This window comes from Mugil cephalus, chromosome 1 (genome assembly GCF_022458985.1).
Source record: "Mugil cephalus isolate CIBA_MC_2020 chromosome 1, CIBA_Mcephalus_1.1, whole genome shotgun sequence".
Taxonomy (NCBI): domain Eukaryota; kingdom Metazoa; phylum Chordata; class Actinopteri; order Mugiliformes; family Mugilidae; genus Mugil; species Mugil cephalus.
The window spans coordinates 33708797-33732528 of NC_061770.1; the positions used below are offsets into that span (position 1 = coordinate 33708797).

General features: G+C 42.7%; 1 protein-coding gene across 18 annotated transcripts in view; it reads right to left on the minus strand.

The window, feature by feature from the left end:
- ablim2 (actin binding LIM protein family, member 2) overlaps nt 1-23732 on the minus strand; it is an 89072-nt gene that overhangs the window by 21811 nt on the left and 43529 nt on the right. For 9 of the 18 annotated variants that reach the window (XM_047570723.1, XM_047571005.1, XM_047571413.1 and 6 more), the window contains exons 3-13: nt 22272-22455; nt 17200-17312; nt 16917-17043; nt 15877-15970; nt 6024-6111; nt 5492-5550; nt 4973-5017; nt 3202-3279; nt 2571-2714; nt 1543-1575; nt 203-320 (exon numbers count right to left, since the gene is read on the minus strand). In XM_047570723.1, coding sequence (XP_047426679.1) covers nt 203-320; nt 1543-1575; nt 2571-2714; nt 3202-3279; nt 4973-5017; nt 5492-5550; nt 6024-6111; nt 15877-15970; nt 16917-17043; nt 17200-17312; nt 22272-22455 — 1083 coding nt within the window. The remainder of the gene's footprint in view (nt 1-202; nt 321-1542; nt 1576-2570; nt 2715-3201; nt 3280-4972; nt 5018-5491; nt 5551-6023; nt 6112-15876; nt 15971-16916; nt 17044-17199; nt 17313-22271; nt 22456-23732) is intronic. The other 9 variants (XM_047570846.1, XM_047571504.1, XM_047571675.1 and 6 more) reach the window with 4 other exon arrangements.

Consider the following 23732-nt stretch of genomic DNA (forward strand, 5'->3'; position numbering starts at 1 on the left):
AAGGTAAATCGCAGCAGATGTTCTTTCCTGAATAGTACAACAATCAGTTGCTCTTCTACCCCATTACTCATAAACCATAATGTCAGCAACAAAGAGTACCCATGTAATTAGCGGGTGATGTTATCTTTTCACCATTTCATGAATTCAACAATGGTTCAATTGACAACAGGATCATAGGTGGGTCATGTGGTGCGGCTGATACCTGGTCGGCTGTAGTTCTGCGGGGAGCGGGATGGCGTGTAGCGCCCGTAGCCTCCCAGGGAGCTGTTGGAGCTGGGGCTGGAGGGCCTCCGCTGACGGGGTGACTTCTCCCCATCACCCTGGATACACAAACAAAATAAAGCATATTTTACTTGCTTGCTCTTTAGTTACAATATCAGGCAGGAATGTGGGCAAGACTCCATCTGTGATATGTTTCTTAATGAGACGGATCAATCACGTTGCACAAGGCACACGAATGATCTAAGAAAAATGTCAAGATAATACCACTATCAAGGGAAATGTGCTTATTGTTATGTCCAAGACAAAATATGGCTGAAAACACAGATCAACACATGGAGAACAAAAATGGACTGGACAAAATTACCTTAAATACACTGCTATATATATGAACTATGTGGACTTAGGAGTCTCATATGTCTAGTAAATTTTGTGGTTTACAACATCAAAGTATTCCAATGAAAACTGCACAACAATGGCACAAAATGCTATTACTATACTTGGAAGAAGAACCACGTGCGCTCTGTCACTATGGACAGATCAGACAAGTTAAAGAGTTGGTTTACAAGCATTTGCATACTAGCTCGTCTGTGGTATTCAAATAAATTTGGTTACATTTGCCCAGAGTTTGAGACAGCATCTCTGAGGTTTCGGATAACGATCAGGACCACAGTCAATCGTTTTCAAATGGACAGTTCTTCTGGAATGAAAATATGAAAGAATTTGAATGTTTTAACATAAACTATTGAGCTCAGCGTAAAGCCTACCACAACCGCAGGCAGATGACTGATCAGTGATAAAGTACTTGTGTGGTAACAGCACTGCACCGAGCAGGTCTACTGCTGGGATCTGGGTATGCACCTGGCCTTACATGTTTCTCCTTAGGAGAGGCTGGCAACTACTGGCAAAGCTGTCATGGGTGCAACATCATATCTTTTTGAAGTAGGAAGTGATTTAAAATTCTTGGACTTTGCTAGGTGTGCAGTTATCCAAACTGTCCGGTTCTCTATGGGTGGACTTCTGAGTTGAACCACCTTGTGTCCCTTACCCTAGGGTCAGAGTAAAATATAAAAAGACACTCAGGGCCCACTGGGTGACAAACAACAATCAAAATGACCAGTGAAACACACCAAATAAGACAAATTAAAATGACGAAATGCAGTAGCTAAATTAACCCTAAGGTGCTCTCACTTCCAAAGTACAGTAATACAACTTTATGCCCACATATATGCACAAAACACACACAAACACAGACTCAGGAAGATATGTCATAGTGCAGAAAGGTGTATGGCTCGCACAGTGAGACATGGTGCATCACGTTACCTCAGTAGGAGTAGGAGAAAGCAGCTGGGGGGACTGCAAATGAAGGAGGAGGAGAAAGCCAATGATTAGGACCAACTCATAATGCCAGGATATATGAGTTGACCATCCAGCAGCGAGAGTGATCGCTCAGCATGAGAGTGAACGGATGAGCCAAATGAAGTGGAGCTAAGGTACGCGGTTCGATCTACATGCTCGGGGCGGTGAGACTGTGACCGCACCGCAAATGAATGGATGCGAGAAAGAAGAGTGAACGTGAGGGTGATGATAATGGTGGAGGGACAGCAGAGCGAAAAATGAAAAGACGGGACTGTGACGTTTCATTTAAACCTGAGAGATAAGCGACAACAGATTACATGGAAAAACACAAAATGCATCTGTACATTTTTAGTATCATTTCAGTCATTTATGATTTGATTAACAGTTTTAAAGTGAGGTACTATAACTTTCAGAGGTTTATAGGCTGTATTTATAAGCTGCTAATGGCTTAATTATATATTTACAACAGATTTATAAAGCAGTCACTGACTGTCTGTTAGAAAAACTGGTAATTATAATTAAGTACAGCCAAAGACATGGTTAATAATGGTAAATTTGTAGATTTTAGAGAATCATTTCAAATATCCTCTCTTAGAAGCTTCTTTCCAGGTGATGTTAATGAGAGTGTTTCAGTCTCTCTTAATAGGTGGTTATTCTTATATTTACCAATCAGCCATAACATTATGACCACGTCTTAATATTGAATCTCTTGTGCCTCCAAAACAGTTGTGACTCCTCAGAGAATGGACATGGACCTTCTGAGGGTGTCCTGTGGTGTCTGGGTACAGGATGCTGTTTGCAGGGGGTCCTTTGGGTCCTATGGGTTGGGGGGAGGGGTTTCTATGGAGTTCTTCGTGTTTTTCTGAATTGTCCCTAAATCGTTTTTGCTCCAAAAAATAACAACATACGAATACTGTATTTGTGCACATGGACTTGGTTAATTGCAGAGAGGAATGACAGACATGTGCCAGAGGTTTAAGAGGCAGGCCTACCTCTCCGTAGTGCCTCTCCTCAGACGGGTAGCTGACGTAGGGGGAGTAAGACAGCATGTCAGGGCGGTCTATGTTGTAGATGGCCTTGGTCTTTGGAAGGGCTGCCAGGTCCTTGTAGTCCAGCGTCTCCTCTCCTAGTTTGGCCTACAACAAACAGGCAAATCCTTTCAGCAACAAAGTATAAAATAATCTTCGCTTGTCGTTTGCATGAACTAGGTCAGTATATGAATGTGGGACTTTATGAGTGGAAAATAGTTGATCACAATTTGGCTGATACTGATACCAGTAAAAAACGCAAATAGCGGCCCGATATGTCGATCTTTAGTCACAATTATCTCAACTTACACACTATTAATATTGTTTAGCTAATTAGTGGGTTATTGTTATTTACTTAGACGACATTTTAAAGATATCTAGTCATTTTTTATTATTAATAAATGATTTTGTGAAGACATGATCATAAAGAAAATAAAAACATTTTTCTTTTTACTTGCAATGCAAGGTATATCCCATGGACTTCAAAAGTCTCTCAGTTATATATTGACCCAACCGACAAGCCAAAGCCCTGGCACCAAACATGAGCAGTTGCTGCCCCTGCTGGTGAGATAGGGTAAGGGTAATGCAGTCTTACATAGATGACTCTGCTCGGGGACCCTGAGGCACTGGAGGCCGGCACTGAAGTGATGCTCTCGGAGGAAGTCCGGGTCACCTGGAAAACACACACACACACACCCACAGTTATTGTTTGAATACACCGGAGGATCAATTCGAGCTTGTGCCTTCCACTTAACACCACAGCACAACAATCGCACGACAGATGTGGAGCAACTCGGATCTCTTTTTACAACTCAAGATTATTTACTTTACTCAGTCTGTGAAGCAGTTAAAAAAAAGAATACACAATTTCCCAATCCCCAGTCTGCTTAGCCAATGACTACAAGCTAAATACATACAATTTAATTTTTTTTGAACAGCTGCCTGTGTATAAAGTTTAAATGTCGTTTAATTTGTCAAACAGGTTTCACACAGCTACCTAAATATGATGCAGACTTCTACTACGTGCAAGTCGCCTCTGACTGACTTGTGGCCATGGTGACATTTTAATACCGTTAAAGCTGCGAACTGTGATAACTCACACAATTAGTGAAGCTGTGCCTTGTGTGGACGCTCAGCACCAATCAGTTAGTGTTAAACAAAAGCAAACGACATGAAAGAGAGTGGGAACCTTCTCCTTTTTTGTTGGGCAGCTTAAATCAGAAGGTGTCAAACTCATTTTAAAATATTTAATGAACTAACCTTTTACAGAAACACTTTTACAGAAAATACAGAGAAGAAAAATAGCGCAGTTACAGCGAAACGTTGCCATGTGCTGTTGAGTTCTGAGTCTCAGTGTTGTGTCTGCAACTTAATAAAACAAGACAAGAGTGGCCCCTAGTGGACAAATCAGGAATAGCAGCTAAAAAATCCGGGGGGGAAAAGGCAGTTGATGCCTATGTCTTTATACTCACATAAAGATTCCTGAGAAAGATTAGCCATGTGAGTAGATGCTCCCCCTCAGCTTCTTTATTCAGAAGATACAAACTTTTATACTTTTATCTATGTACATCAACAAAGAGCGAATTTGTGTATTTATGTATGAATTTATTCATTTAACTCATGATTTGTCAAGTGTTTTTCAAAACTTTTTCTTTTTTTGATCTGATATTCACTCTTACTCCACTAGAACGTCTAAAGACTTCCTTAGCTCAACATTCACTGCAGTACAGAGGACCATCTCTTTGGAACAATCTGCCACCGTCTCTTAAAGCGTCCTCTGCACTGGTAATCTTCAAAGTCCAAATGAAAAAGTATTTAATCAATCAACTTTAGTGTTTTAGATATTATCTTTCTTTCTCTCTCTCTCTCTGTTTGGGACGTCTGTTTCTTGTAACTGTGCTTCTTACCTCTCCGGCACATTTCTTCTTTCTTATTCTGTACACTCTCACATGTGTATTCATGTAAATTCGAGCCAGACCGGACCCTCTGGCAGGTTGGTTTAGGCCCACGGGCCGTATGTTTGACACGCCCCCATTTAAACAGTACAGTCCTGTTGAGGACATTCAGATAGTGCGTCCGTTCAAGCTGGGAGAAGGTTACCCTCTAGGAGTCGTCTCTGCTTGCTGGTGTGCATGTACAGACTGATCCTGAGCATCGTCAGAGACTGACCGCTCTCATCAGTCTTACAACCTGAAATGTGTGCATTTAAAATATCCGGTGGGTGTAGCTGCGCCATGACAAGCACTATAGTGCCAAATAGCTATGATCAACCCATGCAGTACATGGCCGTGGTGGACGGAGGGAAGGAAGGAGAGGGAGGGGGAGTTGAGTGAGGTTTTTAAGGCTGGGGTTGCAGGAGCACCAACCTGCTGCTCAGCAGGGACGTCATTGAGCTGTATCCGGACCTGCTTCTGGGAAGGAGAGGGGGGAAGGAGGGGGGTTGATTACGGGGAATGAGGATGGGAGATGGAGGAAACGCAGACGTGAAGCAGCAGCAGCAAGGCTGCTGATGCAAACAAAACATCCGTTCGCTCCGTTAAAACCCCTTTTTTTAACTGTCGAGCTCTGTATCAGAGCACGACAGTTCTTAAATTTTCAATTAAAAAATGTCAAGAAACCAAAGAGAAACATAATTTTGCTAATTTTCTAGTGTCTACGCACTCTCAAGTGATTTTAGCCTCATCAAAAATGCATGAACCTGAGGATGAAATAATGAGCAACAGCTGAACTGATCCACTTAAATGTCATGTAATGATATGACGGTTCAGTTTTTATCCACTATCATTGCATCTCTCTGTGCAGAGGTCCGCTAAATACAGACCTGCGAAACATTCGGATATCAACAAATAATGGAAGACCCATGAGGTAGCTCCTTCTCCACCCACCTTACTCTTCTCCTCCTGCTTGGCCGCTTGTCTGCACGGTGGATGCCAGATAGAAGACCCTTAGGGGCAGACATCAACAGATAATTGGTCAGCGTCACAATTTAACCTCCTCATTTGGTCACAATTAGCTTTTTTATCTTCTTCTCTTGTAGTCGCTGGCCATCTAGCCTTTTCATCGTGGGATTAGCTAATACAGAATACATGTTGAACTGAAAATGTCACGTAAAAGAGAAAAAATAATACAATAATAAAAATAACAGGACCATGCATTAGAAGCATAACTCGGCTCCTCATGTGTTGCGTTGCCAGAATTTTACTCAGTTCACCCTAATGTAACAAGTAGAAGTTTGCAAGTTAGCCTCTAAAGGCAAAGCTGCAGCTTGAGTTACTGCCTCTGCAGCGATAAATAACGTCTCTGTGAGCGGGTCGGTGTGACTCAGGTGCATGATTCAGCCACCGAGCCGAGCCGAAAAGAAATGAAGAAGGAGCGAGGAGGAGAGGCCACAACACAAGACGCGAAGAATGCCCTCACCCTGCAGGTACATCTCTTCTCCCTCCGCAAACATCTGCTCGCAGCGGACGCAGCGGGCACACGTGGGGTGGTAATGCTTCTCCCCGGCCTGTGGACAAAGACGTGAGATTTGGTTAAAAGTGTGCAGCGGGTATCATGTCGTTGTCAGGAAATCATCTGCAATCTGCAATCTGCATAAAGCTACAACTATAGAGGTCAGGGGCGTCACTAGGATTTAAGGACAGGGGAGGCTCAGCCCCCAGGAGGTGCACGGGATGTAGCACGTGAGCACAAAATTCTCAGCTAACAAAGACTGAGAATTTATTTAATTTTCATTATCACTTCAGTTCCAACAGTAACAGTGACTGTCCCTCACAAACAATAGTTTGAAGTCACACAGTTTCCACCTGAAAAATATTACTTAATTACTTGAATTAAATGAATATTAATGAGTGGAGTGGATTGGATAAGGATGCACTGAAGGGGCTCGCTCTACCTGACACTATGGAATGAAGGGAAATGGACAGATTTAAGTGATTATATATAATTATTTATTTTAACTCATATTCTGGCCATTTTATATTGAATTCATCAGACTATTTTTACAAATAAATAAGTAAATAAAAACACCACCAAATTATTAAGGGGGGCTTAAGAATATTTAATGAGGAATTATTTAAAGGAAATATCTTTGGTTGAGCTCCAAGAACACTTCAACCTACATTTCCCATAATCCCACACAAAATAATTTAGTGATAACGCCTTTCAGAACAACTATTCAAATTCCATTCATGCAACAATGTGTCAGATGTTTTGGTTCATCAGTCAAAGTAAGTTTTCTCATTTACACACAAGGTGGAGCCATTGGGTTGTGGAACCAGCCTGGAGTTGCTATTGACACAGAAAGGTGAGAGAGTAACACCGGTACGAAAGGATAACGTGATCAACTTGACCTCTTTTGAAACTATTTTGTGAGAGTGATGAGTGTGTAAATCTTTTTTTTCTGAAAAGGTGACTTCACGGGTCGCCGCAAATCGTCCAGTAAATCTTCGGAGGGGTCCTGCGCTTGTCGGCTGTTAATCACGAGCTGTGTGTTTAGCGCGGAGTCGCGACGTTTAGAACCTACAGGGGATGATATGCTGCCCACAGGGTATGACAAGAAAAGCATAGGACTGTGTGACGGGAGGAGGCTGTCTTGGTGAAGATGGATGTCTCTATGATATTGCGTTTGAGTCGTGGCATTTCGAGGTCTTCAGGCGTCCGGTCCCCAGACCTGGCCTTGTTTCGGTGTTCTCCGTCTTCTAATGGGAACTGTCTCCGTTCGTCCTGGGGTCTAGTGGGATCTGGTTTTCCTGCGCGTTCGGTTTGCGTAAGATTTCTTGCAGGTCTGTTTAAGATCAAGCGAAAGTTGGAATAACACTTTAATCTCTGTTATTGGGAGTAGCTGTGGAAAGAGCTGGGTGGGTTCAGCATCCGTCTGAATGGCAAATCGGAGGAAGGTGTTTTAGATCAGAGGAAGATTACAGAAGATTTATAGTCACTCTACGCTGGTTCTAGGATTTAAATCCCAACAAACGTTCACGTCTTCCAATCAGCCTGGAGGAGACTGGTGATTTTCTAGTTTTCTGTCTAATTTTTTGTTGTGAAAACAACAATAAAACCACCCCCACCCTCATGGGGGTTGAGCAGAATTACCTCACTCTTGGCATTTTTCTTGTTTTAGAACACATTTGATTTACGCACTCAACAATCAACTGAACGACTCAAGATGGATGGTCATTGCTATGAACAAACGCTTTCCCTGGCCTTGTGAAGCAGCGTGCAGGGTCCCCGCCTCCCAGAGGCAACCCATCGTGCTTCAGTGACTACGTCCTGATTAAACAGAACCTCTCTGAGCTCCTTCCACTTTGCTACGTCATCCCAATAACGAACAATACCAGAAAACAGGACGTTTCTAGGATAACACCCTGCTCAGTGCTGGTCTGGACCAAATGGACAGCAGATGGAGAGATGAAGCAACCTCGCACAGAAACGTACTGGACCGAAAATGAGCAAGAAAACGTGAGGTCCAAGTATTTTACTGAGAGAAAGAGAACAAGGTCAGATGCTTGGGATTGGCAGGGGATTGTGAACACTACGCCAAAAGCTCATATTTGAACCGAACTGGGACAGATAAATAGAAAGAGATTGAGAGAAAAGAGGAAGTTGACTTAGGAACAGTGAGGCCAAGAGATAAAAGGCCGGAACTGGATTGAAATTCAAACATGGAAAGCATGAGAGAGCCGGAAAGGAGATAGTACCGCAATCAAATCCTTCCTTTGTCGGAATCCGAGGTTGCATGAGGGGAAAATTATCATATTCAGTGTCCTGCAGGACCGATAAGTCGGGGAAGAGGAGGGACAGGGGAACCTGAACGCCGGTGATTTGATGTTTTACTTGGGAAGAGGGCTGCAGCTCGTGAGCCAGGGTTGAGGTTTGCGGCCGAGGCTCATGAAGAGTTTGGAGGGAGATAATGAGGCCATGGATAGAGGGTCGACGAGGGTTCAAAGAGCTGCCGAGCCTTTCCTTCTCTTTTTATCACATTCCAACCATTTGCTCTCTGTTTTATACTCTCTGCTCTGCCCATTCTCTCATCTCACAATTGCAGAAACCAGTCAGGCAATTTAGAAGACTGTGATAGATTTTGCATGCGCACACAATAATACCTGCAGCATACCCGTTTACTACTCTACTCTAGTTCACACGGTTACGGTACATTTCCTGTGATACACCCTCAGATAAAAGAACCAGTGCATACAGTATGCAGTGTCATTTGACCATGTCTAAAGGCAAAAGGGTTCCTGTTAACACTCAAATGTGTTATGCCAACGTTCACTCAAATTCAAATGCACCGCACTGTCAAGGCACCTGAACTTGTTTGGATTTAACCTAACCCTGTTAAGGGTGAACACACCCTGGGATTAAACCAACCGTCAAAGATATTCTAGTGTGCATTCGAGGTAACCCAAGGAGACTAAGGATGTCCCAACTCTTCAGGACTCTTGCCATGTCTTTTTTGTCAAAGGACTGAAATATCTCATCAACTATCTACTCAAAATCATTTAATACTATTATTGTCACCCATAATAACACTAATGACTCCCTGCCTCTTCATGTAGCTAGTCTAACATTTCCTGCAAACTAAACAGCCTGAGCAGTCCTTTGTGTTCGTTGCTCATTGCCAAATTCTAATATGCTAATATGTCATGATTCAAATGGTGGCTTAACTTATGGTCAAGATAGGTTTGTAGCATTAGCATGAGCCAAACAGCCTAACGAGGCTATGAACAATAGACTTTAAGCCCAGTGCAAACTGGCCATTTAAGCTATTGAGAGCATAATTAACTTGTTATACTCCTTTTTTGTAGTTGTTAGATGTGTCGGTTTAATAGTCCATTGCTCTATCCAACTGTTTTATGGCTTTTTAGTTCTTTTTCCGAAAGTATACTGGCATTCATTACTTAAGTGAACCTCCTAACAGTCCTAATAGTAGCACAATTGATACCGATGGCAAGGTGCAGTAAACCTTACAGTAAATCGAAGGAATGATCATCACAGCATCTACTCGGGCTATGTGGCCGACCGACATCCTGGAAGAGTAATAAAAAAAAAAAAAAGGAAAAAGGCACAGAAATGACTCGCTGAACAACAATAAACATTTCTTCAATTGAACCCTTTCCGCTGCTGCCAGTTCCACTTATCGACTCGATGCATCCCCACAGTGCAGACTGTTTGATCTCCACCAAATGTCACGGCATTTGGAACGCTCGGTCTTTCGGTTACCGTTTCAAAGTGCAGCTCAACCCCAGGTATGGTGGCTGGAAATGGCAACTCTGTGCTGGCATGTGAAAGAGTACACATATGAAGACTGGCAGTCATGAAGGCAACTTTTAACACCTGTATCTTGATAAGGCAAAATGCCCATTAATGCAAAGTGGACATGTGAAAATGGAAACACATCTGAATCAGCCAGGACGTGGTCGGGGATCAGATGGGATCAGATCTCAGCTGGAAATGCAATCATAAACAAGCTGAAAGGCCGCCTAACTAACTCCACCTATTCCTGCTAACCAGAGCAAGCCCGACAAAAATGACAGGAAGTAGCCATTAGCTCTGCAATAAAAAAAAAAAATAAAATGTATGGGCCCATACCAGTTGCATTGTTTCACTTGACCTAGAGTGCATCATGTTTGTGTAGGAATCAGCTAGCCCCGGTAATTGTATGTTTAGATCGCACCAGATTGCAGGTGCAAGCAAGATAAAGAGAAAGTATTTTTCAAGCAGGTTTAAATGCAGTGATGCATAGGTTTGACTCAAAGGGCCTTACAATGCTATCTATACATCTACCCATTCCTTCACACAACTCTGGGTTCAGAGTGTTACTCCAGGACACCTTGGTCCATGTACCAGGGATCAAACCACTAAGCCCATGGTTGGGGACAACCATGGTTGGGGACAACAAACTCGAGTCACAGCCACTCAGCGGCACGCCAACATATAGATGCACTGGGTATATGGTTCTCTGGCTTAGTCCGATAAAATTCAGAAAGCCTTTCTTGTCAGCATTGAGTCAATGAAACGTGAGACTGCTCAACCGGCGGGAGTCTCTGAGAATGCGAGGATTTGATGTATGTGAGCAGGAATAGTGCATTTGGCAACATGTTTGGATGATGATAACTGGTTCATCAACAGGTATTTTAAGCGTGTTCTCGAAGCTGAAAACATTGCAAGAGGCCTCATTAAGAACCTCCTTGTTCTTCTGTCTGCACCTAGCATGTATTGGATATTGCTGGAAATCCCTAATCTGTCTTTGGCTATTTCGTAAAAGCCATAAACCTTGACATGGCGTATCTTAGACGTATTTGGTAAAACAGAGGAAATGCTAACTCAAGCACAACACCCTGCTCTTTAACCAAATGGTCACAGCCCACAAACTTTATACGGAAGGGTTTTAGTTCCGCCTGGCTGATTTTGTGTGAGTCCAGAGAGCCAGGTACACACACCTGAAAACCCAACACAAAGAGAAATATGGATGATGTCATCCGCACACAAACAGTGGGAAACACAGATACATGCTCCGATTGCGCCCCTTGTGTTCCTGCCGCTCTGCCCACGCCGCAACCCGATAGACCTTTATGAAAGGAGAGACAGCGAGCGCCCGTCATGTGATGAAAGGGGAAGAGAGAAAATGAGAGAGAGACGGGGATTGTTGTTTGTCCCCGTAAAGCTGCTGCCTTGTTCTGAGGTCAACGGCGGGAGCTTCCGAGTCTAAAAGCTGTCTTCCTCTCATCCCTCTCTCCGCCCAAGGAGAGTATCCTGTGTCCATTCTCTCCATCGCAGCAGAACAACAGGCTGCTTGACTGAAAACCACATTCCACCGCATGGATTTCTACCGGCATCGCTCTCATCCAGCTCAGTGAATCGCTCTCCCTCATCCTCTTCTAATGCTTACAACTTGTAGCCTTAGGTTGCGTGGACATTTTATGGTTTGTATTCACAAACCTCTCGCAAAATATGTACAGATATTCCTACTATTTCAATTCTCTTTCTTTTCACGCAGAATGTGACTGGAAAGCTAATCTCAGCTACTTTTTAGCTGTGGTTTTGCAAAAATCGAACCGGAACATCAGACTTAGCGAAACAAAATAATTTCCTGAAGTAATTTGACTAATTTTCTCTGGTCTTATTTCATCGTCGTTATCATCATCAGCTGCTGCTGCTAACAACTAAAGGCAGAAATCCCACACATCCCACAGGACGTCGCCAGGAAAACAAACTAATTAAATTAGTTAATTAGAAATAAACTTTTATGACTACAAAAAGTCAGATCGTGAACACATACATGCGTCTCTGCAATCAAATTAATTCAATATATCACACGGCCCGCGTGCCCCAAGACACACAACACGACGCACCGCTATTTTCCAAATTACAGTAACAGAAGTGACAGAAATCCTTACCATCATGTACGTATGAAATAATATTATCATAGCAACCTTTTATAATCTTATTTACAGAGTCTGTCTTATTCTTTTAACATCCTTTTTACATCTCGGTGGAGGTTCAATTGTCACGCCAGCCCTCAACCTGATATGTAGAAAATCGAATCATCTTACGGGAAACAAGGCTGAGACGTTCACGTGTCTTTCACTGACTCTGTTGTACGTTTTGCTTTGGCAGTTTTAGTGTGGCAGACATAAAGGAGAAAAGTAACTAAGCAGAGGATCATTGGTGGCAAAATGAGTGATCTTGACCACCTTTTCAACGTCAGGGGTGCTGAGAAGGATGGGGGATTGTACAGGACTTGTAGCATTCTTTGTACAAGGAACCTCAGTTGCCTCTGGATGCATGTTTTACCAACGCTTAACCATTAAATTTGTCTATGTGGTGCCTTAACAGGGGTAAACATCCTGATCAACAATAAACTAAAATCTGGAGAGAATGAAGTTTGCTGCACTGGTAGTAAAAGAGTATTAAAAAGTGACCCCTGCCACCCATAACGTTAAATATAGCGTATGTCATATATTTTAAGAAAGCCGCATGACCACATAAAAACCTGTGTAAGCAGCCAGGGAATGCTATTCCCCAGTTTCCTCCCTATACTTATGTTGTTTTATGCTTATGACCTGCCACCTTTAACATGCCCACATGACTGAATACCGATAAAAATGAAATGATCTCACCCAAGTGTCAGATTTGTGGCCTAGTCGTGCAGCCCCACGGGTCAGGCCTTTTTTGCTCCAGCTGGACGTAAGTTGCAGTCAGTGGCATTCTTGATTCTACCTTCCCAGCGTTGCCGCTCCCTGTGTACACTGCTCAAAGCGGCGCACCGACTGAACCGGATCATGTACACACACACACACATGTACTGTGCAACATACACATGACATAACGGCAGGGACGACCTAGGGACGTTGACGGTAACACATTCGTATCTCGTGACGCGTTTAAACTTTTGAGGAGGATGAAGTGTAACTGCAACATGTCCCTTTTAAAATCCTAATCATTACATAGGAGACCCTTAAAAGCCTAGCTCCATCATATCTTAAAGACCTCATTGTACAATATCATCACAACTCCAATCTTAAAGTTCAGGTCTACTTGTGGTTCCTAGAGTTTCATGAAGCAGAGTGGGATGTAGAGCCTTCAGCTATCAGGCTCCTCTTCTATGGAACCAGCTCCCAGTTTAGGTTCGGGAGGCAGACACAGTCTCTACATTTAAGGTCAGGCTTAAGACTTTCCTCTTTGACAAAGCTTATAGTTAGGGTTGGTCTTAACCATCCCTTAGGTAAGCTGCAATAGGCCTTGGCTGCAGGGGGACGACTGGATCTAATTTCTTCTCTATGACTGGTCGTGTAATTTTGTTCTTCTACAGTGTAGCATGTTAACTGCTGTGTGTAGCATGGCAAACAAGAAAAACGAACGATCTCGACCAGCTTTTCGGTGTCAAATGTGCTAAGATGGATGGGGATGATTGCACCAGACCCGCAGCATCTTTTGTACAAGGAATCTCAGTTATTCTCAGATGGCAAGGTCTGCAGAGGCAGGCTGGTACCAGAGAGACTGACGTCAAAGCCATTAGCCCAATGCAAAAGAGCCTGTCAAGCAGCAGGTACAACAACAGAGCACATCCCGGCTGGCTGCTCTCCCTCGCATCCAACCGCAACAGGCTACAGAAGGAATCGTGCGTAATACTCACAGGGAAATATCATGATGTCAACGCAGTAACACATAAAACTACACCGTGCGTACACATGTAGCGGCAGTTCATGGGGGTGTGTTGGTAGGCTGATATACGGTGTCCTTAACCCAACAACCCTGAACCAGGCGACGCAGGTTTGATGTTTACTCAAGTACTTTACATCTCATGTACTAGTAAAACGTGATGCGTTTGTACAGATTACGCGGAGGAAGGTTATATAGACAAATTGAAATCAGCTCTACCGCCAACAAATACAGCAGTAATATTATTAGTTCATCTCTTCCCCCTCATCCCTTAGAGGGCTGGGGTGGAGTTTTTCTGATCTGCTTAGCTCAGCATATTTCTTATCTGTGGTCCTGACCCCACCAACCTGCCCGATCTACACTGCTTATGGTTATCTATTCAGAAATCAACAATCTTTAGATGTTTTATTTCATTAAGTTGTCGTAACATTTGAGTAGGACCAAAAAAACTTGGAGGTAATGGAACAACAAGGGTAAGAGACCTTTATCCCCTGGGTATACCCTTAGGCATCGACTTGGTGAAGTTTTACCATGATAATTATTTTGTCTTATTGCTGCCTTAAAGGCTAAAGTGAAGGAACAAAAGTATGCCCGTGCAGAAAACTCCACAGATTACATGGAAGACGGTAACTTAAGTACATGGCATTACAGTAAAACCTCTCGCCAGCAGGTGATTTTATTGTATGTGTCCCATATTTCCTCTGACTGGTAGAGGCCAGAAGCATTTCTCTTGTATCAACAACGGCAAGGTCTGATAAATTTTTAATAATCGCTTTGGGAAGTGAGGTCAACCCTGAAATCTGTTGAGTGGTAGACAACCGTTGGCTTTTAAAGGTGCACACCCGTGATTCTGTATTGCACTGGCACGCAGTCAGGTCCCGGACGAGCCAACTGGAGAGAAAACTATTCTTATAGATATCTCACAGACACAAATATTTTCTTACGCAGCAGCTTATCTTTTCTGCTAATGATACGACACAAAGTCTCCTTTCCACACAAGCCTTGCAAGTTCTCAGTGGTCGATTCCAAATAGCGTCCAGAGCCTTACAGTCCTGAACCTACACCTCACTCTTAACAAATTTATTCGAATACAGAAACAGGTTGATCAGTCATGCCAACAACTATCTACACAGCAACAATAGTTAACTAGCATTTTGGATTTTACTTCACAGAACTGAGGACCTGCCTTACAGAAACATGACTTTTTCAATTATTACATAACTGGAAAACATCCTTGTTGTAATATAAAATCTTATTCATCTTATTCGAACCCTAAGCCTAACCCTAACCCTAACCCTTAACGATTGCTCAGACCAACCGTTAACAAGAAGCAGCTCACACTCGATGACGTTCCATCTCTTCCAGAAATCCCGATGAGTTTGACACGAAGCATTGAGACGTCTGACACAAACTATGCATTTGCGGGCAGCCCCTCCACATGTATAAAAAAGTAAATGGAACATAATGAGCAAGTTCCTGGCAGACCGTCTCATATCTTCCTCGAAGTGTCCAATAAAGAGCTATTTTTATAGTTTATAGACTTTTAAGTCAAAAGAAGATGATTTTTCATTGTCCATATGCTTTTAAGATTGTTGTACTGCATTTAACCAATCTAATGGCACACACACACACATATACGTATGGAGTAGTGAAAACACTCAGAGCCTTGGTCAGGGTGTTAAGAGGTTAGGTACCTTATGTGCTCATGGGCACCAAATGGAAAGTGCTGTTTATTCATTGCATCTTCGCACATTTCTTCCTATCAGTCCCCGGAATATGAATTGGTGATCCTTGAGCCCCAGCCCAAGACTAAAAATGAAATCTTGCCAACCATTTTGAGTTTGGTATTGGATGGTTGTGCAGTTCATTTTGAAATGAAATTTTGGAAACATCACAGCACCTCCCGCTGACAGAGATTGCAATTGAAATACCAACATACGGTCGGTTCCCTCACCAATCCAAGCATTTATTATTATTAATTTACTTCATGTCCTTCTCTTCCTATATTTCACTTAATAATTCATCAAGAGCAGACAAAATGTAACCATGTGCTACATGCTAGCATCTACCACACAGCAATCTTCTGAAAGTTAAGTTATCAGTGCTGTACCTCCAGGACTTTCCCAGTGATGTACTTCTTGCAGCTCTCACACTGGATGCCGAACATGGCATGGTAGTCCATCTCGCAGTAGGGGATCCCATCCCTGTTGGGACGACACAGGACAAAATCCGATCAGAGACGGCACAGGCCATCAGATTCACATCACACAGAAGACGGCCTCATGCTTCACTATGGTGGTTCAACCTTATTCCAGTGTTTTATTGCATTATTACATTAAAAGCCTGGGGATGGCAATTTAAGGGTAGTAGCTCACAGAGTAAAAAAGATAGTAGGACATTTTGACAAAATATTAACTAGATCTACAGACACTGTGTTCCTTAGCTGTACTCAGCTTATGGTCCAAACATTTACCTTACATACTGTAAAACAAGCACTTTTTAGAACAATATCACACAGTGTTCATATACATGCAAAATAAAGTTAAAAAGAAATAATGAGTCACAGTAAGAATAAAATGATTTCCACATTAATTAACAGACCATGAAGAATGTTTTGTCTGGTGGAAATAACTAAACATGCCAAGGAAGAACATTAATACTTGGCAAGGAGAGACATGGATATGTCTGCAAAAAGATAAGGCTCAGCAATTATGAAAGGGAAATGTGGATTTTCCTTTAGCATTTTGGTATTTTTCATGATCGTATTTCCTAGAGGAGCTACCAACAGGACAGAGAGAGTGGCGGCGTCTCAATATACCCTTATACATTTTCACAATTTAAGGTTTCCTGGTTTGTATTTTAGAATTCAGTCAAAAGAGTCACGTCCAAAACAGGCACCCGCATACACTGTTTTCATTTATTATGGTTTTTATGACCTCTTTTTGGGATTCACTGCCTCAATAAAGGATACTGCACAATTACAGTGTGGACATATTTATTGATACATGAATCCTTAGGACTAACCCTAACCCTAAGGATAATATGACTTGTTAAGAGGTTTGTGACAAACACAAAACACAAAACGTCCTGATAACTGAACACATTTAGTTTGTAGCAATGTACTTCTGAGAGATAAAGAGGGCGACGTACTTGCTGATGTACTCGGCATTGAGCACCTTGTTGCAGACTTTACACTTGAAGCAGCCCAGGTGCCAGTGCTTGTCCAGTGCTACAAGAGACTGTTCATTCTTAAACTCCTTCCCACAGCCACAGCAGTCTGCACAGAGCAAAGGGAGACAAAATTGAGTAAAAGGATAGAACATCAAACAGGTTGTTTGTTTGTTTTTTTTTGTTTTTTTTTGGGAGGGAAACACAATTTGAGAGGGTACAAATTTAATATTTTCATATGGCGAGACAGGAAAAGAGAACTCACTGTGGACAGCCTGTATGGGTGCGGGGCTGTTGGCAGGGAGAGGCTGGGTACACTTTTGGCAGATACACTCCTTCCCATTAAAAGTCACTCGGTCGCCAGCAGGGAACGGCTGTCTGCAAGCAAACAGAAAACAGACGCAACATCAGACGAGAGCTCTGTCTGGTATCGAACAGTTTGTGTATATAAGACATATCTTTTTCTGCTCCTCTTGCATTAGATTTAGTCCATCACAGGGCGTTAATGCTCCATTAAAAGCAGCTGCTTAAAGTGGCGTTAGGGAGCTTCACTGAAGGCCAAGTAAAATCCTCCTACTCCTGAATGAATCCAACACAAAGTATCAATGCCACCAGCTGCCAGGGAGAAGCCTTCGTCTTATCATGAGGGAACAATTACGAGACAATTTTAGTAAAAGGCCTAGGTGTCAGAAGTTTTGAGTGGGGCTTCTAGTCTGGAATTATGGGAATGCAGAGATCAGGAGTCCAGATTCCCTACCCACCGAGGAGCAAGCTGCCAAAATTTTTATTGAGGAGTGTTCAAATTGTATTTCTCTTATTTATTTTGTTCATCTATTTAACTGTTATTATATTAACTATGAGGATATCCTTCCCCTGAATTTTCATTAAAAGCATGCACGGGTTGAAACATACTAGTTGCCTCAATATTGTTACACGTACAAAGCAGAAGGTGTCTTCTGAGAATGAAAACTGACCAAAGTCACTTTCTGTGCAGAATATAAAAGTTAATATTTGTATAGTGTGAAACAACTAAATTGGGCATCAAACTTCCCCACCTACTAATTTTTTGGGGAAGGCTGGTTGGGCTGCAACCCCTCCGCTGGGAACAGATTATGCTTCAACAATGATCTAAGGGGCCAAGCAAACAACAGCCTTTGGAGAAGTAAGCTGTTTAGAGTCCATTATCATGTCTGTTGTTGTTGTTACAAAAGACATTGACCGTGAAAGAACTTTAAAGGACAAACAGTTAATAGCAATTTGTCGATGAGGCCCTTATCGCCTATTCTCACATACTTTGTGGCTCTAATTGGTTCTGGGACTCTCCAGAAGGTTGAAACGCCCCTTAAATAAATCCCAATTGATTAATATTCTGACAAGAACTTAAGGTCTGGCTACACCAGGTTAGCATCTTTGTGAATGTGCCAAAAATGCATGGCCCCAGTATGGAACCATGCGGGACACCCTAGTTCACATTTGGAGACCTACACCTATTTAACATTAGTCTGTACACAGTTTTCTGGTGTAGTCAGTTTTGTGTCATCAGATTCACTTTGTTCCTTTCACTTTACAAAACGGACTAAATACAGAAACACTTCTCCCAATTTGGCGTGGAAGATTTTGACTACCCTTACGCCAACCATATCTAACACCTTTAGAGAACTCAACTGACGCCACTGACAGCATGACAGACTTCACTGCTGTGCTGCTGTGCGACCCACGGTTGTCATGTTGTCATGATTTGTGATTTTCAAGGGAGGCAGGAGGCTGTTTTAGGCCACTGAAGAAGCGGGCTGACGCTGGCTTCGCTCGCCCGCAAAAGTTTCTTTACAGTCAAATGCTATTTCACTGCTAGAGAGGCATTGAAAACACAATGAAACAATGTTAATGTCTCCTGGCTGTTTGAGCAAACGGCTTTCACACGGCTGCTGTCACTGTCAAGCACAGATGGAATCAGGATTTCTTGGCAGAGGAGGGCTCCGACTTGCTGCCACGCGCTGCTTCCTACTGCTCGGAAATGTGATATTAAAGCTGCTGTCACCGTCGCAGCCAGCTTCTCTGGGAGGAATACACCCAGACAGACTGGGAGAGGCTGAGATTACATATATAAACAGCTGTAAAGTTTAAATTTAGTTTGTATGGCTTAGTATGGAATGACCTATCACCTAATTTTAGGTATTTTTAAACAAATTGAGCTCATTTAAATTGTATTTTTGTGTTTCTATCTCGACGTGACTGCATATGTGAATTACTATGAAGTGCATGTAGTGGCAGATTTCTGCATATATTATTGGGGTTGCAGGGGAATTGTGTAGTAGCGAAGGCACACAAAGAAACCCAGACAGTGATGCTGAATTATTGATGTTCATTTGTGACTATGACATACACACTCAAACACACACACACAGCCGATTCTCATGTCTCATCTCAAGCAACATTTGCTCTCGCCTTGCCCTATTTTCACATTGCTCACAATAAGCCTGTGTGTTTCCACCACAAAAGCGCTATTTGTTATAAGAGAAGCACAGGAGTTATAAGATCACATTGCAAACCTCAAATGCCACACTGGAACATTCTGATCTCAGGTTCAGAATAGTGATCACCGAAGTATGATAGAAGGAACACACACACATAGAAAAGCCAGCCTCAGTTCAAAAGACACTTAACACTATCTGTGGGAATGGGCTAAGTGGCCGCACAGACTGACCGCACACTTAAAATTCCTGCATGAGACAGGCTCCCATTACCTTTCAAGGCCTGAGAAACAACACGCACCACACACGTTGCACAGGAGAAGCATGTGCATGGTTTGAAACAGGTGAGGACGGCCGCGCGGCGTGCACATACACGTGTCTTCATGTGCTTTCCTATATTTATATGTTATGCTTCCGCTTTATGTGCTTGTAAATGACAGCGACACCACGGCGGTCCTGCTGCTGATTGTCCGTAAAATGTCCAGAGCTGACAAAAGGTCTCTGGCTGAAACACTACCTGGCCGTCTGTACAGTTAATCAGATTCCGACAGAGTTTAGACCTTGTGCGACCTCTGTATGTACACTAAATAGAAAAGGGTAGGCCACAAAAAACAAATATAGGCTGGTACAGCATAATGTGAAAATGCTGTTGATCTAAATATAGCCATAAACAACATATAATTGTATTAAAGAGTTTAAATGCAGATGTTCAGATAGCATGCAAGTATGCTTGTCAGTCGTTGAGGAGGTGAGGCTTTCAATTGATCCCTCACTTCCAGTCATGAGTAGTGACTGGAAGACTCACAGACAGAAGTGGGCTGAAATGAGTTTCCTCCACGGTTGTTGTCTGAGACATCCAGAGGGTGCTCAGGGCATGAGTAGCTGCTGCTCTGTGTTGAAAGGAGCCAGTTGAAGTGGTTCAGCCATCTGATCGAAATGCCTCAAGGGCAACTTCCTCTGGAGGTTTCCTGGGCATCCACAACACGCTACAGAGATTACAAATCTCAACTTGCCTGGGAACATCTTGGTATAACAGTAGCAGCCCTGCGCTTAAGCAGCTGCATACTTTCGGCATAGCTTTTAGACCAAACCCTAGTTTACCAGCCCCAAACTGTAACTAATATGGTGACGCAGAGGTCACCTAGGTCTGAAATGCATTTCCTTGTTCACTTGTCTCAAAGGCCAGAAGGGCATAGGAAGCTCCTTCCATTGTTCAGCCTCCTACACACCATCTACTCCAGCATATTCTCTATATTCTGCTCTGCTTCCATTTCCACGAAAGTAATTGTTCATTCACATTTATTAACTCGGGTGCTCAGAGCAGAGTGAAACTCAACGCTGTCTATTGTGTTTTTTCTTTTTTTCTTTTTTTTTTACAGAACAATGCTAACACACCAATGTGCAGGTGTAAATGCTTTCACCGGCACAGCCCACGACTACGTAGGCTCTGCGTAGACCGGTTGAAGGTTCGTTCGTACTGCTTTTCGCGGTTCAGTCAAATGTAACAAATTTGGCTAAAAGTTATTTGCGAGAGGTGGATGATGAACTAAAGGTGGGAAAATTCAGCTCGTTCATAAGTATTGACCAAAAGAAAAACAAATGAACACATCTCTGTAATTAAGTCCATAGCAAGCAAAATGTCTTGTAGTAGGCTAGTAGGATTAGATTTATGATAGGGGCTATTTATGATGTGTTGCCATCTCCCCAGAACCTAAACCAGGGGTTACAACCAAGTTCTGAAATGCTTAGCAGCTGCAATTGAGAAAAAACCAATTGAAGCAAATTCCTCATCTGCTAGAAAGGAGAATAGGCATATTTTGTTTGTTCGGGAGGCAGATAAGGCCAGACCAGCGAGAATCAGGCACAGCGTGGGGAAGCTAAGTGTGGGCGGAGCCAGGGAGCTGAGGTCCGATTTAGATGGCCAGCTAACCATTCCACAAGAGATAGCCATGACTCTCAAAACACCGGACTTGCTGTTGTGGTCCGAAATAGAAAGGAACGTATACTTTGTTGAATTAACTGTCCCGTGGGAAGACAGAGTTGAGGAGGCTAATGAGCGCTACAGAATTAGATACAGGGAGATGGCATCAGAAGCTGAGCAGCGAGGCTGGAGTGCCTGTGTGCGCCCAGTGGAGGTCAGTTGCCGTGGATTTGTTGCAAAATCCACCATTGGATCTGATCCTAGCAGAAGGGAGCGATGTTGGTTGGAGTGTAGTCCCATGTCCCACGACCTCTCATTACCTGTTGTTGTGGACTAGGCTATGTAGCTGGTGTCTGGTAGTATCTTATTTCTGACATTCGCAGAAGGGAGAGAAAGTATAGATGCTTGTCCCATCATCTCTATTACCTACTCCTGGCTAGGCTAGGCTAGTTAGTAGCTGACTGCTGGTCTGCGGGTCGGTTTTCCAGTTGGACTAGGCTTCTAAAGGAGTTTTGCCTCATATCATGGCACAAGGGATCGTAACATCTCGTCCTCTGTATTAATGAATATATTTTTCTAACAGTTTAGGTTCCAAATTATACATAATTTCTTTTGATTCTTAAAGTAACACTGTGTGCAAAGAAAAAAATAGACCTTAAACTAGAACCTTGCTTACTTTCTTCCTCCGAACACCCAAACCATGATCTGAAGGGATTATGATAGTGTCTGTTCTGATAGATTGCAACAATGTTATGACACATCTCTGATAATTCTACACTGGATATGAGATATCTAGAATCTAGGTGTCAGTCCAAAATTACAAATTGCGATGCCTTGAAACAGCATGGTATGTTGTTAAGGCATTTAATGGCGTTTTTTGCCAGTAAAATGAATATTCTGCATTTGTAGGAGTTCAATCCTTCTCCCCACAACCCTGTTTCTTACTTGCATGAGGCACACACGAAGCAGCGAGGGTGGTAGGTCTTGCCCAAGGCGGACACCACCTCCCCCTCGATGAAATCCTGGCAGCTGAAGCAGCGAGTCCCGTACAGCCGCTGGTAGTCCAGGGTACAGATGTAATCCCCCTGCCGCACAAAGAAGCCTCCCTGGGACAGTTCACAGCCACAGACTGGGAGGAAGGAGGGGAGGGTGGTACGATGGACATAGGAATGGGCCAAGAAAAAGAGGAGAGAGGCATGTTAGGTTAACTGATAATTAAGTTCACTGACAACTAACACATCCTGCGGAACATAAATGACTCCAAGCTAAATGCATGTGACAGATATCACAAGGACAAACATCAAGTTTGTTATCCCTGTTGTTGTCTTGGTTCTGTATTTTCTATGTGACCACATGATTTCTAAGTAATTTTAGTTAGTTTGGCTCATGAGATTGCAACACTGAAGACATCAAACCTGAAATAGCATATGCAACTGTGCAGTGAAGTGAGTTTTGCACACTGCTGGCAACATCTCATCCAGCTTCATTCAGAAGTCACCTGGGATGGTATTTAATCAACAAGTGGCAATGTTATGTGGAAGAACTTAATCGCTTTCTCAACCTCGTAAGCCTTGAGCAATGTTTTCTTTGTTCTAATTTTCCACCTGATAAAACATTTACAAATTCAATCACAAATAGATCCACAACTGGAGGGACAGAATTAACCTTAGGCTCTACGCATAAGCTTGGGGGAATTCTGAAATGCAATGGGCCTCCCTTACCAGGTAACTCTAGAAAATGTTGGATTTTGGATGTGTAAATCAGGGATGTAAATAACAGGGCTCAGCTAAGGTTTGGCTAGCCGGGAATCACATTGGGACATAGCTACTTTTCGACCATGCTCATGTCTATGAGGCCACATCAGCCTGTGCCGAGTGTATGTGTTGGTACACAGCAAACTCCCCATTCAACTGATGGACTGATTTACACTAAGGTCAGTTTTTGCATTTGAAGACATTTTCAATCTTCATGTCTCATTGGGAAGTCATTTTTCTTTGTCTAGTTGATTTCTAATATTGACATATAAACTGACAGAGACAAAGAATTGCTTCGGTGCAGTGAATAAGTGGAAGGGAAACTTTTACTTCTAACCACTTAGTCTGAGCAGGTTAGGAATGCGTGGACGGTGGAAGTATTCCAGGTGACTATCGCGTGCATCTGACTGATAGAATGCCAAGTATGTGCAATAACACTGTTATCAAAAAAGTTATTACTATAAACAACCTATAACTAACACACTGTTTGCAATGTTATGAGATAATCTCGTATGTGTTATTGCATAGCTTTGATGTCTGTTGTCCTTTTGTTTTGTTTTTCACTCTCTAAAAACTACATTTTTAAAAGAAAATCCTGTTAAAATCATCGTGTAAATACATTGATTTACGTGGAATACATCAGTCAACTGCA